The 16,485-nt window shown below is 48.9% G+C and overlaps 1 protein-coding gene across 2 annotated transcripts in view; it reads right to left on the reverse strand.

The window, feature by feature from the left end:
* The window catches only part of ZZEF1 (zinc finger ZZ-type and EF-hand domain containing 1), a 1,404,152-nt gene that overhangs the window by 53,052 nt on the left and 1,334,615 nt on the right, over positions 1-16,485 (reverse strand). For both annotated transcript variants that reach the window (XM_069226690.1, XM_069226689.1), the window contains exon 52: positions 9,429-9,594. In XM_069226690.1, the coding sequence (XP_069082791.1) occupies positions 9,429-9,594 (166 nt within the window). The remainder of the gene's footprint in view (positions 1-9,428; positions 9,595-16,485) is intronic.

Raw genomic sequence — 16,485 nt, forward strand, 5'->3', positions numbered from 1 at the left:
GTAAGTGAAATATGTAGAGGGGAGCTGGAGGAACTAGGAACCCCAAAAGGTAAGTACCAGAGTGCCACCCAGCGACAAGGAGAGAAGTGGTAAGTACCTGTTTTTTTCCCAAACCCACAGGTAAACTTTGCAAATTAATGGAGCAAAACCCAAACAAGACTGGAGGAAACAGAAGATGGATCCTGACAGAAGAGGACCTGCAAATGAAGGGGACCGCATGCAGTTCCAGTTGGAGTATACGGTTGGGGCAGGAGCCACTACCCACTCTTCTGGAGATGCAGGTCCAGGTCGATGGTGGAGAAAAAGAGTCTGCTATGCAGCACAAGAGTAGAGGAAGAGTTCCCGAGATGATGGAGTCGATGTCCGATGTCGCAAGAAGAGTTGCAGTCTGTCAGTGGTGTGGAAAAACCACTAACAAGCCTTGGCAAAGGCAAGAGCTGCAGAACTGCTTGTGACCAGGCAGGTCCTAGGGGACTCAACCCAGGGAGGGGAGGCCCAGGCAACCCACAGCAGTGAGGAAAGCCAGAAGTCGAGGATGCAGCCCCCACAGGCAGCAGGCACAGGAGTCGCAGTGAGGCCTACTCAGCACACCTGGAAAGGACTGCCACGTCACTGGAGCAGCAAGCAGGAGACTACACATTGCAGAGAAGAGTGCTGGAGGCTGGGGCTACATATAGCTTGAATGTCCTTTGGAAAAGAGGCAACACGCCTTGGTAGTGCATAGGGGTACTGTCCTGCAAGGAGAAGCAAAGACTCACCACTACCCAAGTTGGACAGAGGGTAGAGGGGACCAAGGGGACCAATCCAGACCGCCACCTGTGTTGCAGGATCTATGCAGAGTTGCAGGAGAGAGGATCCAAGTGGCCAGTGGTGGAAGTAGTTGCGGATGCAGGAGAGTGACTCCTTCACTCCAAGTGAGATTTAAAAATGTATATCTTAGCTAAAGGTTTTTCGAGACCCCAGCCAAACCATCGATGAGGGAGGCTGAATTTTGTTGAAGACAATAGGAGGGGGTAATGAGATACGTTTCTTGACCTGGAACGTCAATGGTCTAAGAAGTCAAGGATGACAGAGATTGGGGATGAGGTACCTTGAAGAAAGTTTGGCCCATGTTATTATCTTACAGGAAACTTATCTGGTTGCAAATGAGAGCCTTTTTCTCCAGAGTTAGATGGTTGGAGGCCTATGTGGTCTCTGATCAATCAGAATATTGTAAGGCGGTAGCGCTTTTAGTGAGGAACAGTGCTGGGATAGAGTTTGCTTTCTCGAAAACCGACAGCTCTGGTAGGTGGGCCTTGGCAAGCAGTTTTGAGTTTGTGTGTGTGGGGTGGGGGGGACTTCTTAAGTGTGTGGAATCCACTTCACCTGTGTCCAGCTACAAAATAGTAACCCCGCAAAAACGATTCCCCTTTTCCTTGTATCCACGTTGGTTGAAGTGGCGTCCTCACTCCTGGTGGCTCTTGCGGAGGCTGTCCTTAGAACTAGCTTCTTCAGGTTTAACTGCCACTCAAGATGGTGGCCGCAAATCCTTGTGAGGTCAGTGCTCTAGTGTTTCTACCTTAGTCTTGTGCCGAAGCTTCCTTCCAGCTGTTTCACTCTGGGAGCCCTCTACTTCAACTGTCATCCTGAGGAGAATGAGCAGTGTTCCTGAGGTGCTTTGTTTCACACAGAATTCTTCCAGTTCTGAGTAATTAATTATTTTTCTTGTTATGATGTGCACACCAGCTACTTTTTCCCTTTTGAAGAAACTGAATATTTTCCTTCTTCCAACAACTGGCTATCGGCTTTCTGAGGAGAATTTGTTTTGTCATAACAGAACTTCAAGCAACTGCAGTAAGGAATCCTTTTGTATGATTTCCAGACTTGCCAATATATATACGGACATATATATTCAAGAACTCTTTGCTTTGCAGACTTGTCAGTCTTAGAGACAAACTTCAGTGCTCAGCCTAATTCCTAGAGACTGTGATTGAGAAAACTGAACCTTGAGAAGGAGTTTTCGTTTCCTTTAAAAGACATTAGTAGTTGGTATATTTGTGAACTTTTGAACTGTTCTCCAGGGAACCTTGGAAACCTCTGACTCCTGGAGAAAAGAAGATATTAAGTTAACATTGTTATCTTAGAGAGAGGCTACTCGCTCAAAAGATCCAGGTTAGGAGAACGATAGAATTGGGTGAATGTGAATGGCTGAACAATTTAATGCACAGTACGAATGTACTTATCTATGCTCTTATCACCCGACTGCAGGTTCTTCCTTTAAAGAAATCCCAATAAGAAGAAAGGTGCAGGATACAGAGGCACACACTGAATATCCTATCTTCAAGTGGGAAACAGGCTAGAACTGGATCTGGAGGCGGTCTCTCTTTCTCTATTCCCATTCCCCACTCCCCCTAGCGGATGCAGGGTTCAGATAATCAGTTAAAGTCTGAGCACACATCTGTTGGAGGGAGTTGGGTAAAAGGTATCTGCTCCTGTGGAAGTTTGATTTAATGGGTAATCTTCTGACAGGTAGCCTCCCCAAGCCACCAGTATGCTTTGAAAGGCACTTTTGGTGCCCTCTTACCATGCTTAAACTGGTTTGCACCAGTCCTTGGACCAAAGGTCCCTGCTCTGGCACAAAACTGGATAGAGGAAGGGAAGCAACCACTCCTCAGTCCATCACAACCCAGGGGGGGTGCAAAGAGCTCCTTCAGGTGATCACTTGATTCTACCATCTTGAAACCAAGATTGGCAGAGGCCCCTGGGAGCATCTGAGTGGCCAGGTCAGGCAGGTGACATCACTGCCCCCTCCTGATAAGTGGTCACTTTGCAGGTGACCAGGCCCCCTTTTAGGGCTCTTTAGGGTCTCCCTCTTAGGTAGGTCCTCAGATTAGACGTGCAAGATTTCATCATGACTCCTCTGCATAGTTTACTTCATCTTCTGGTCACTGGAACCGCAACTGGACTCTTCAGGAACTGATAATCTGCAACCCCAGCAACAACACCGCTTTGCAACATTGTTTCTCCGGCTCCTTCCAGCAACTGCAACATTTCCCCAGCTGTGCATCCTCTGAGGTCGACGAGACTCCAGGCTGCATCAAGAAGTAAGAAGGAATCTCCCTTGGAGTGAAGGAGTCACTCCCCTACATCTGTAGGCACCAACTGCAGCAACGACAGACTGCGTGGATCTGCTATCCTCTATAAATGCGTGAACGCTGCATCACAGGTGGTGGCCTGGAGTGATCCCCTTGGTCCTCTGTGCCTGCTGCCCAACTTGGTAACGGTAAGCCCTTGTCTCTCCTTGCAGGACTCTACTCCTGTGCACTGCGACTCTTGCAGCTACCAAGGCTTGTTTGCTCCTGCTCCAAGGGATCTTAGGGCTCCGTTTAGCCCCGGCACCCAGCACTTCTTCCTGCCAAGCACAGTCTCTTCTCTGCTGCTCCAGCGACTTGGAACTCCTCTACAGGTATGCTGAGTGAGCCTCCTTGCAACTTGCTGTGCCTGCTGCCGGTAGGTTGCCTGTGGGGGCTGCATCCTCTTCTTGTGACTCTCCCGACTGCTGAGGGTCACCCCGGACTCCCCTCCTTGGGTCGAGTCCTCTGGGCCTTGATGGTCCTCTTCAGCCTTGCAACACTTCTTTGTCTTCTTTTGCGTTTGCCAAGACTTGTTGGTGGTTCTCCGGCATCCCCGATCCACTACAGCCAGACAACCGACATGGGACACTATCTGCATCACTTCAGGGACTCCTCTTCATCACCTTCGTTCACAGCTGGTCGTCTTCTTCCCTTGCCGACCTGGTCCTGCATCCACAGAAGGGTGGGTAGTGGAACCTGCCATAACGGACACTCCCATCACAAACTGGACTTGGTCGCCTTCCTTTGCAGGTCCTCTTCTGCCAGAATCCACTCTTGGGTTCTTCCAGTCTGGTCCGGGTCTTACACAGTCCTCCTGTTAGTTTTGGGGAAAACCAGGTACTTTCTTCTGCTCTCCTGTCTTTGGGGGTCACTCTAGTACTCACCTCCTGGGGATATTTGTTCCTCCAGCTCCCCTCCAACCATTCCACATCCTTGGGTGAGGGACTGTATCTTGCATTCCACTTTCTTAGTATATGGTTTGGCCCTCCCCTAGGGCCCTCACTATTTTCTAATACTTTTGCTAATGCTTGTTGTTTTTATGCTTCTTACTGATTGCTATTGTGTATATAATTAGTGTGTTTACTTACCTCTAGGTGGGGGGACTTCCTATCAGTATTCCAGTATTTGTGTTACTATAATAAATTACCTTTATTTTTGTAACATTGTGTGGCTCTTTCATGTGTGATAGTGCTGTGTGACTATAGTGGTATTGAACAAGCTTTGCATGTCTCCTAGATAAGTCTTGACTGCTCATCCACAGCTACCTCTAGAGAGCCCTGGCTTCCTAGACACTGCCTACACTTCACTAATAGGAGATAGCTGGACCTGGTATAAGGTGATAACACCATAGGTGCCCACCACACACCAGGCCATCTTCCTACACATGGTGAGATACAGCAACTTAGATGAGAGAGCCTCTCACCCTCCTGGCAGATGTAATTGCCACTAAGAAGGCTGTCTTGATGGTGAGCAGCCGGAAGGGACAGCTATGCAAGGGCTCAAAGAGAGCACACATGAGAAATGTGAGGACCAGGTTTAAGTCCCATTGAGGCATGACAAAGGGCATAGGAGGATACATATGTACAAGCCCTTTGAGAAATCTATGTACAATACACGAATGAAGGCTGATCAGGCAGCCAAAGGAACGCCAATAAGGCAGAAAGATACCCTTTGAGAGTGCCCAATGAGGAGCTTTGCTGGGCAAGGGATAAGACAAACAGAAGAATGTCTTAGAGAGAAGCAGAAAGAGGATTTATAGATCTTTCCTTACAATCATTTACAAAGCATTTCCAATGGAAGGCGTATACCACCTTGGTTGAGGGACGCCTGGCTGCCAAAATAACTTTACAGACTTTGTGAGGAAGGTCGAAGGCTGTCAACTGCTGCTGCTCAAACTCCATGCATGAAGGCGCAGAGTTGACAGGTTCAGGTGGAGAACCTTCCCCTGCTGCTGTGACAGAAGATCTTCCCGAAGGGGCAGCCTGATTGGAGGATTGACTATCATTTTCAAACGCTCAGGATATCAGACTCTCTCCGTACCCAGTCAGGAGCTACCAGGATTACTTGGGCCTGGTCGTTCCTGATTTTGAGAACTCTGGGCAGACGTAGGATGGGTGGAAAGGCGTACAGGAGGCCTGAACTCCACCTGTGACGTCGCCGAGCGACTCCTGCCTTGGAAACTCCACCGCGCAATACTGCTGACATTGCACATTTTCTTTGAAGGCGAACAGATCTAACCAAGGCTCTGAGTCACTAAGCATTGACAGCTGAGTTGTCCGCCCTGACATTCAGGCAATGCCTCTTGACAAAGGGTCCACAACCCCACACCACCCTGCTTCTTGCAGAACCACATTGCGGTGGAGGTGTCTGTAAACATCTGCACTATCTTCCCTTTGACAACAGGAAGATATGCGTTCAATGCTAGTCGGATCGCCCAGGGCTCCAGTAAGTTGATATGGAGTGTGGATTCTGTCAGAGACCAGAGGCCTTTAATTTCCACCTCTTCCAGATGGCAACCCCATTCCAGAAGTGACGCATCTGTCATTACTGTAAACTCTGGTTGGGAAAGCGAGACGAGTTTGCCTTTGACCCAGTCGCGGTTCACTAACTACCACTGCAGATCTTTTGTAGTTCCCTCCGAGATCTGAACCATGTCGGTGAGATTTCCCTGATGTTTTGCCAACTGGAACTTCAGGTTCCACTGCAGAGCCTTCATATGCCATCTGGCATGTTTTACTAACAGGATGCAGAGAAGCATCCTGGAATCATAACCTGAATATCCTGGTCTTGCTGCTCGGGAGGATAGGCCCAAAACTGCACTGTGTCCAGAACAGCTCGATGAAAGGGAGCATCTGAGAGGGAGTCAGGTGTGACTTTGGCACATTTATAGTGAACCCCAGTGAATGCGAGAGGTTTGCCGTAGTCTGACTGTGGGTAACGATAGCCTGGGGCAAAGGAGACTTCAACAGCCAGTCATCGAGGCAGGGGAAGACTGAAACCTCTAGCATACGAGGCCGTTGGGCAGTTTAGGCGCTATATAAACCATTATAACATAACATACGCAGATGAGCTCCGACCACCGCCATTACCTTTGTGAACACTCGAGGGGCACTGCAAATGGCCAAAGGGGAGCACGGTAAACTAAAAGTGCTCGTGGCCCACCTTGAACCGCAGGTAACGCCAGTGGGCACACAGAATATTGATATGGAAATACACATCCTGCAAGTCCAACGCTACCATTCAGTCTCCTTGGTCTAGGGCAGACAAGATCTGAGCTAGAGTAAGCATTGTGAATTTCTACTTTTTTAGGAAGAGATTTACGTCCTGCAAGTCCAGAATAGGGCAAAGGCTTTTGTTCTTTCTGGGTATTAGAAAGTAGCAGGAATAACAACCACTGCCTACTTTTGATATCGGGACCCTTTCTATGGCTCCCTTGGCCAAGAGAGCCATAACTTCCTTGCGGAGTAAAACCAAATTCGTCTTATCAGCCGTTCTTTTGAGGGAGGCATTGGGGAGGGAAAGACTGGAACAGGAGGGAATAGCCCTTCTGTAGGACCTGCAAGACCCATTTGTCTGATGTTATGGACCACCAGTGAGGGAGATGAAATTGAATCCTCCCTCCAACTGGACATACATGGTCTTGTAGAATCATACTAGGAGGGCTTGGATGCTGTGGAGGTGGGGGGCTGGGTGGTGGATGACTTCTGGCCAGACCCTCTGGGTCTGAAGGCACCACGACTGTGTCCCTGTAAAGGATGTTGACTTGGCGGAGGATTGTGGCTGGTCTGTGGATGGTGCGGTGCCACGCCCCTTCCAAAGCCTCAAAAGGGGCAATAGGTAGACTGTTAGCGAGCTTTAGCTGAGAAGTCCAAGGACTTGGCTGTAGCCCAGAAGTCCTTGAAGAGCCAGTGCCTTTTCCCGAAAAAAGGGGGTCCCATTGAAGGGCATGTCCATGAGGGTTTGCCTGGACATCCCCCGAAAAGCCAAAGGTACGAAGCAAGACGTGGCGTCGAAGGGCCACTGTCAATGAAATCGCCCTGCCCGGTGAGTCTGTTGTGTACAACAGACACCTGATGGTAAACTTGGCTGCATCTCTCCCATCTTTGACTGCCTGTGAGAGAGTGGCCTGCTCGTCCTCCGGGACCTGAGGCAGAACCTCACAGTGTATGGGCAAAACAGCCCAATATGCCTGAGGTGTTTACTGACCTCAATGCCAGGCTGGAGGAAGAAAATATCTTCTTTCCCCAATTATTCAGCCTCTTTGGATTCCCTATCTGGGAGGGGGTGTGTTGGGGTGGGAGTTATGGGGAAGGCGCCAAGGGAAGTGGGGTGTTGTGTGAGGAAGCTAGGATCACCCAGAGTCAGACGATGGCGGCAGCTAATTGCCCTGTTTACATGTGCCCCTGTGCTGGGTTTGGACCATGTCCCCAGCAGGACATTGGTGAGGGCCTCATTATAGGGCAACATTGGTTACGATCACGAAGCACCTGGCTGGAGCACCTCCGTCAAGATGTTAGTCTTGACCTGCACCAAGGGAAGCTCATGATCCAGGATCTCAGCCGTCCTGCGTACTGCTATTGCATACGATGCACCCTCCTCCGTAGCCACAGTAGGAGAGATGTCCAGTCCTCTGGCCTCTCCTAGCTCGTCATACCAGTTCGTACTCTCTAACTGGGACTCTAGAGGGTCCGGAAATCCCTCCCATTCCTCACAAGGGCCTGGCTGTTCGTAAAAATGCTCAGGCAATGAGCTGGCACCTGTGGTCGCCGTTGGCAGATCATCAGTTATTAGAATGGGGCTTGCACTACTAGTGGGTGCCAGTAGCGCCTGGAGTGTCGACGTCGTGAGCTACGCCGGAGGAGGTCGACTGTGTGTACCCGACATCATTCCGGATCAGATCCAAGAGACCCTATTGGCACCAGGGCCAAAGCCGGAGGCGTGGAACCTGATGGGGCCTCCGCCGACACCGCAGGGACCGCAGGGACCGAAGTCACACCAGCAAGACCAGTTGCTCAAATGCGAGATGCATGGCCTTGTAGAACTCTGAGTTGAGCAGGGGTCACTGGCTCCCAGAAGTGGAGGGGGAGGCTCGGAGTCGGCTCTGACAACGGTTCCACTGAACCGTGCCTGCAAAGTCAACGTTCCTGACTCACCTTGTCAGCCAATAGGCGAGGTGAAGTCAAAGTTCTCTTAGACTTCTTTTCCGCTTTGTGTCTCTTCCCTGAGTGCCCGTAGGACCTCGAATGGGATGAAGAGGATTTACGGCTCCTGGAGTGGTCCCGCGACCTCTTCCTGGACTTGGTCCTTTACCTCAAAGGAGTTGCACCAGCCGATGCCAACTGTCGGGCCCCGCTATGAGTTTCAGGGACTGCTTCCTCAAAGCTTTCGGAACCATGGCCCAGCAGTCCAAACATGACTTCGACTCGTGGTCTCAGTCTAGGCACCAGAGGCATACCTGGTGGGGCCGTCACAGACATAGCGCGGTGGCAGGCACCACATGGCTAGAACCCAGTCTTCCTAGAAACCATCCTGAACAGATGCAAAAAAGTCCTGACAAAAAGTCGAAAAAGGCCCGTCAAAAAAGACAGAGGGTAGCTCAATTCCGGATCTTCACTTCAGCCAGCGCAGAAGGAAAAAAACTGACGTACGTGTGCCTGGGTGGCGCCTTCATGGGCAACCATGACATCACAGATGGCTCCAACAACAACGACGCCACATGGATCCGAACAACGCCACCCAACGGCTTACGCATGAGTATTGCTCTGCAAAAGTTCCGGATTCCAAGCTGACGGCAGGAAATTCTAAAGGTAAGGAATCTGCAGCTAGAAGTCTCTATCAGATCATAACTCATTAGTTCAAGTTAAAAAACAACCTAGATACTCACTGAAAAAGCTCCAAGGTTGAAGTGAAGTTATAGGTAAGTATAGTAAAGTTACTTTAAAATACAAAACAACTGAGAAATTCACTGAAAAAAGGAAAGGTCAAAGTTACCTTATAGTTAGGTGAAAATATAAGTTAAAATGTAACATTTTAAACCCAAAAAACCCCATTAACATTCAGAATGCACCACTTATGACCAAAAACATGACCTCACATAATACATCACTTATGACATGTTCTATGATATCACTGATGGCATCTGAAATGCCATCATTAATGACATCACTATGCATGGCGAGAGTGCAAGTTATAGTTACTTCATTTAACTGTAACTGGTAAATTTCAATTGCTGTTTTGAGATAAAAATGTTACATTTTCATTTACATTTTTACACACATATGCTTTCTTGTACAACATAAATAGAGATGAACTTACCTTTGTGAACTGCACTGTAGAATCCTCATCAACAAATGTATGGCCTTTAGACGCTGATGTCCTGTCTGACGACAGGCTACACATACTTGCCAATCCCAAATTTGGCCTAATGGGAGGTGAGGAACAACCCTTTGATCTGACAACATTTGCTTTAGAATTTCAAATCCTAAAACCAAAGAAAACTCATTAAAAATTACCTATTGTGTACCATTACTAACAGATTCCTCCATTTACTTTTTACTTTTCACTTGTTGATGCAAAATTGGAAACCTTCATTAGCGTGACACATCTTATCAGTGACCATATCAATCTTTTCAGGAATGATCATCAATGTCTAGTGATGATTCTAAAACAACAGGTTATTTACTTTCAGCATTGATTTTTTTGGTGGATACTGTACAGTCCTTAACCGCTTGGGTGCCCGGTATGAGCTGGTCTCTTCCTCGGCCACGATTCCCGTGTGCCGGGGACGAGACCAGCTCGTCCTCCATGCTCCCCCCATGAGCCTACCACCCACCTCCCCAGGGCAGGGATGGAAGCGGAATCGCTTCCCCTTCCACCCCCACCACCTCCACCCCCCAAGTGACATCTGATGATGTCAGCACGCAAATCGCACGCTGACCTAATCAGAGGTCAGCGCCCAGCTTCCAGCGCAATCCGGAAGAGAAATGCTAAGCATTTCTCTTCCGACCGGGAGGTGGGGGCCGGAGAGGCATCTAAGGAAAGGAAAGCCCTTTCCTTTCATTTGATGTCTCTCGCAGCAGAAATACCCACTAGACACCAGGGATTTTTAAAAAAATGTTTATAATGAAGGGGAACGATGAAATGCCCACTAGACACCAGGGAATTTTTTGCAAAATGTTTATAATGAATGGGAGCGACCCCTTGGACAAGAAACAACTTAGGCACCAGGAATTGGTGTTGGTGTGTGTGTGTTGTTTGGGGGGGCAGCCCCTTGGGCAAGAGTCGCTCCCCATGGGGGCACATTACTGTTGGCCATTTCTGACCCCCTCTGGGGCAGATCGGCCTATTTTTGAAAGGCCCAAAACCCCAGCAGAGACCAGGGAATATATATATTTTTTTTTAAAGAGGGTGGGGGTATGGCCATACCACCACCCCAAATAAATGTGGACAAAGTTGTTCTGCCCACTGGTGGACAGGTGGGGTAATTACCCCCAATTCACTCCCCGGGGGACAGAAAACCTACTAGATGCCAGGGAATTATAAAAAAATAAAAAAATAGTGGGGTGGTGGCTACCAACCAGTATTGGCATGGTTATGCCCCCACCTCACCTGAAGGGGGTAACAGTCTTTCAGCTCTCCCCCCGCACACTAAAACATCTTATCCTACGGCAAGCAAGAGGACATTTTATTATTTGGGGTTTTGGTTCTACATTTGGGCCATTAGAGCTTGTCTAACTCTCAAAATCGTCCCACTTGGAATGGTGAGGGCTGCACTTTTTGGATTCTGGGACGCTGCCATGTAGAAAAATCCACAAGACCTAGACACATCTGAAAACTAAACATCTGGGTGAGTCCAGGGTGATGTGCTTCACATGCACCCCACACCATTTTCTTACCCACAATGCCCTGCAAACGTCCAACTTTGTTGGAAATCACACATTTTTGTGATGGAACCTTCCGGAATCTACAATATTCCTACCACCCAGCATTGTCACATCTATACCGATAAAAATTCTGCACCACTAGTCAGCCTAAAAATGTTTTTTTCTTCAAACTGCCCTTTTGGACCCCCGCTTTGGTTCCGCCTCATTTTCGACATGTTTTTGGCTCTTCCCTGTCACAGGCACATGGCCCACCTACATAAGTGAGGTATCATTTTTACCTGGAGACTGAGCGGAACGTTGGGTGGTAGGAAATTTGCCCTGGTGCGGTGATGTCACACAGAAATGTGGGAAAATATTTATTTTTAACTAAATTTGAAGTGTGCTGAGGATTCTGGGGAAGAAAACACATGGGGATCCACGCTAGTCAAACCTCCCTCGACTCCCTTGGGTGTCTAGTTTTCAGAAATGTTTGGGTTTGGCAGGTTTCCTTATATGGCTGCTGAGCCCAGGGCCAAAAACGCAGGTGCCCCTCTTCCCCCCCCAAAAAAGGAAGCTTTGTATTTCAAAATTTTGATGTGTCCACATAGTGTTATGGGGCATTTCCTTTCATGGGCACTAGGCCTACCCACACAAGTGAGGTACCATTTTTATAAGGAGACTTGGGGGAACGCTGGGTAGAAGGAAATTTGTGGCTCCTCACAGGTGACCCACAGGCAGCTGGCACAGGAGTCGCACTCCTCACACCTGGAGAGGAGTCCCACATTGCTGGAGCAGCAGGCTGGAGACTGTGCTTTGCAGGGAAGAGTGCAGGATGCCGGGGCTACACGGAGCCTGAAGATCCCTAGGAGGAGGAGGAGGAACAAAGAAGCCTAGGAAGCTGCAAGAGTCGCGGTGCACAGGGGTACTGTCCTGCAAAAGAGGACCAAGGGGACCACTCCAGACCACCACCTGTGATGCAGGATCCACGCAGCTCTGGAGGAGAGAAGATCCACGCAGCCAGTCGTCGCTGCAGTTGGTGCCTGCGGATGCAGGGGAGTGACATCTTCACTCCAAGGGAGATTCCTTCTTACTTCTTATGCAGGCTGAAGACTCGTTGATCTCAGAGTATGCACAGCCAGGGAAATGTGGCAGTTGCTGGAAGGAGCTGGAGAAACAATGTTGCAAAGTGGAGTTGTCACTGGCGTTATAGATTGTCGGCTCCTGGAGGGTCCAGTTGCAGCCCCGGTGGCCAGAAGAGGTAAACAGTGCAAAGGAGTTCTGCTGGAATCTTGCAAGTCGAATCTGAAGACCCACCCTGGAGGGAGACCCTAAATATCCCAGGAAGGGGGACTGGTCACCTAGCAGGGTGACCACCTGTCAGGAGGGGGCTGTGACTTCACATGCCTGACCTGGCCACTCAGATGTTCCCGGGGGCCTTTGCCCACCTTGGATTCAAGATGGCAGAATCAAGTGGCCACCTGGAGGAGCTCTGGGCACCAGCGTGGGGTGGTGATGGACAGGGGAGTAGTCACTCCCCTTTCCATTGTCCAGTTCTGCGCCAGAGCCGGGACCGAGGGTCTCTGGACTGGTGCAAACCGGTTTATGCAAGAGGGCACCAAATGTGTCCTTCAAAGCATACCAGTGGCTTGGGGAGGCTACCCCTCTCAAGCCATTTAACACCTATTTCCAAAGTAAGAGGATGTTGCCTCCCTATCCCAAAGGAAATCCTTTGTTCTGCATTCGTCTGCTTAAGCTGGTCATGCAGCAGGAGGGCAGAAACCTGTCTGAGGGGTGGCAGCAGCACAGGCTGCTGGGAAAACCCCAGAAGACTGGAAGAAGCAATGCTGGGGGTCCTCTAAGGAGCCCCCAGAGTGCATGGAAATCATACAATCAATACTGGTAAGAGTATTGGGGTATGATTCCAAAATGTTTGATACCAAGCATGCCCAGGTTTGGAGTTAGGATCATAGATTGAATGTCCTTAACACTGGTGAGTGAGCCTGGAATGTCTTGAATGAGACAATGTCCAGCTCTCCTCCACTGAAGGGGAGGTGGTACGAGAGCTGGATGTACAACTTGGGGAGGCTGATGAAAAAACCCAGCTTGAAAAGCAGGAAGATTGTGGCCTGCAGGCAGTCCAACACATGCTACTATGAGCTTGCCTTCAGCAGCCAAATACTGAGGGAATACTGGAAGGGAAGCAGGTAGACATGCCCAACGATCTGAAGGGTCTAGAGGTTTGATGTGATGGCCCTCCACTCTGCCAAGTGATGGGGCAACCCCAGTTAGGCCGCACATGTTCTTCAAGGGCAGACTATAGAGGTTTTGCTGAGGTGACATGGACAAAGCAAGGTTGGAGTGGCTAGGGAGGAAGAGGTGTATTGCTGCTGTCCATGACAGCACCTAACCCACCACACTCTGCTTTGTAGCTCTGAAAGCTGGTTCAGAGCTTGTTGTGCTCCTGTACAGCCTGCGAGAGCAGACATAGGTGAAAAGGAAGAACACTGGAAAAGATGCTTGTGGTTTTGCTGGTGGAACTGGCGTGGAAGGGAATCCAGTCCCCAGAATTAAGCTGTGGCAATTACCACTGCCATGCCTGCTTTGTTATTGGAAAGGCGAGCACCATCAAAGGGCATGTCCATAAGGTTGGCTTGCACATCACCCAAGAATCTGGTGCAGGAATTCAAGTGAGGTAGTGGGTGGCAACAATGGAGGAGCCAATGAAATGTGTGACTGTATTTACCATGACCAAGCCAGAACATAGGATTTGTTTCCTACTCATCCAGGACGTTTTCTGCAGAATAGTCACAAAGGTGATCAAGGTGTTTCATTATGAGCAATCGTGTCATTTTCCACAAGAAATGGGAGTAATGGGTGACACCAGGCAAGTTGCATTCATGAAGTAGCAAGTCTCCCCCAAAGAAAAGACACTCTTCCACATTGTCTCAATGTTAGTCCATTTTAGTGATGTCTCTGGGCATGTTATTTTAGAAACTAGGCCTGCTGTTTGTGCCTTTTAGCCTAGTAACATTTTATTCTGCTTCATTTTTTACTTAGAATTGGCCACATTCGTGGTGGTATTTTCTTTTCTTTATCTTGTTCTTTTGCCTAGGAAAGCATTACATCATTTAGCACTATATTCTTTTCACTCTGTGCTTTCCTCAAGGCTACAGCGAGATAGGATTGTTGGCACAAGTGGTACACTGCGTCTCTAACATTCACAGAAACAAACTTATTTTTATGTGGGGACATTTTCTCAGAACATCAACTGATTTATAAAAACACTTCTCTGCACTATACATGTTAAAGTGAGGTTCTAGCCAGATGATCACAACTGCATGTTCCCTGGCCCACATGGGGAAAGTGTCTCTATAACTAACAGGCATCTTCACCACAGTCATAGTCATGTATGGGGAATGATGTCTTCCCAGAGGGAAACCTGAAGGCGGGTTAGGGCTTATCCTGCTGTGCTCTAACAGATTATGTAGGAATTGCATACAGTGTGCATAAGTGGCAGCATGGTGGGACTTTTCTTGTGTTCATTTTCCTTGTCACCATTTTGCTTTTAGTGTATTTCAGCATTCTAATTATTGCATTTCATGCCATTGTATATAAGACGCAACAGATTCAATAAATCTTATTGAACCATTTACTGCCTCTGTTTGTCTTTGCGTGTGTGAGACTAATGTAACTGAGAGAAAAGGATGAGCTTTGATCCACCACGGATTCCCTGAGAAGTCATCATGTCATGCACCCGGCTGCCACAAATCATCCCTGCTCTTGGGCAGAGATGAGGCGCTGCTAGCTGGACGGAAACTGATTAGGCCGACAGTTGTCACATGGTATGGGATCGGACTCAGTTCCCCACAATTCAGGTGATGCTGCCACCCAAATCCAGCAGCCTCAGTAGCATAATGAGAGCCAACATGACACTATTAGTGTGTTGACTGACTGGTCCTGACCAATGCAGCCACCACAGATGTGTTTCTGGCCTCTCAAAAGCCAGTGCTCTCAGGGGCCTGAGACAAAAGCCTGCATTGGGGGAAGTGTTATCAGGATGCAGGATGGATATTCTACAGCGGGGAGCTTCAAAGGCCTAGCCGCCTTTGTAATGCAACCCAGGTCTCTCCCGATGCCGGAAATGACTGACCTCCCTGTCCTGACCCCACTTTTGGTGGCAGCATAAGTGGGAAAATTAAGCAGGTTAGGCCAACTTCATGCCAGTCCTACCCCTAAGGTGGACGAGCTGAAGTGGACAACACTTTACAAATACCTCCATCTTGTTTGGAAGGAATTAGGCTACTTGGGTTAGGGTTATGCCCACTTCCCAAAGAAAGTGGTCATAGAAGGGTTGTACCCACCCTAAAGGTGGGCAGCCCATTGGCTACCACCTGGCACTCCCTGTAATACCCCTAAATTGAGTATTTAGGTGGCACCCCTGAAACCTAGAACTCAGAATCTGATGACCTAAGAAGACAAGGACACAGAAGAGATGCACCCGCAGAAGAGGAAAAGAAGAAACATCTGACTGCTGACCTCAAAGGACCCTGCCCAAAAAGCCAGCTTGTCCTGCCTTCCATAAACACTCAAGACTCCCATGAGCAGTGGACCTGCTCTGCAACAAAGCCTCAAGAAAAGGACTCTGCAGCTTCTGGGACCACAAAGACCCAACACCTGAAGTGACCACTGTACCCGTAGTCCACGACCCGACGTGAAGCCAAGCAATGGTGCCACTGAGGTTCCCAAGCTGTCCAGGGACAGAGTCCAATGTCTCTCACCCATCTTGGACTCACCCGTGATGCCTGTAGCCTCTGCATGCAGGCCTCTCTCCCAAAGCCTTGTAGTGAAAAGAAAACCTGACACCTCCAGCAACAACTGCACCCATCGCCCATGACCCGATTTGAGCTGGGTCATTTGTGCCAATGACGTCTCCCGACTCCTAAGAGCTCGAATCCACCCTGGGTCCACCCCTGCCAGACCGCCCCGACGATGCCTGCAGCCTCAACACCCAAAACCCCCCTGACCGCGAGTGCTCCTGGATGAAACTTGATGCCTAGTGACGCCCCTGCATCCATCGCTCCTGGAGAAAATGAACAAACATGCACCTACATCCCTGAGCACCCCAAGTCTATAACCTACCTGCTAGTTGTCCCTGACTGGCTTCCTAGCCAGAGCCTGCAGCCTCTTTGTCACAAGATCCAACTCCCATAGAGAACCATTGGGCACCCAACGCCTTACTGCACTGATTATGAAGTTCTTTGGTTTGAAGCATATATAAAAAGAAGTGTTATCTTTCTAATTTGGTCTTGGATGTATTCTTTGAGTGTGTGTCTCTTTTATTGCCCCTGAGAGTACAACACATGCTTAGTACTACACTTTGAAAAGCCTAACTGCTTGCCCACACTACCACAAAATAGAGCATTAGTCCTATCTACTTTTGCTTCTGCAAACCAATTGGGGATCCACTAGACTCTGCGCAGGGTGTACTTCTTTTTAGTGCATCATATAGA

The sequence above is a fragment of the Pleurodeles waltl genome, chromosome 3_2 (genome assembly GCF_031143425.1).
Source record: "Pleurodeles waltl isolate 20211129_DDA chromosome 3_2, aPleWal1.hap1.20221129, whole genome shotgun sequence".
NCBI lineage: Eukaryota > Metazoa > Chordata > Amphibia > Caudata > Salamandridae > Pleurodeles > Pleurodeles waltl.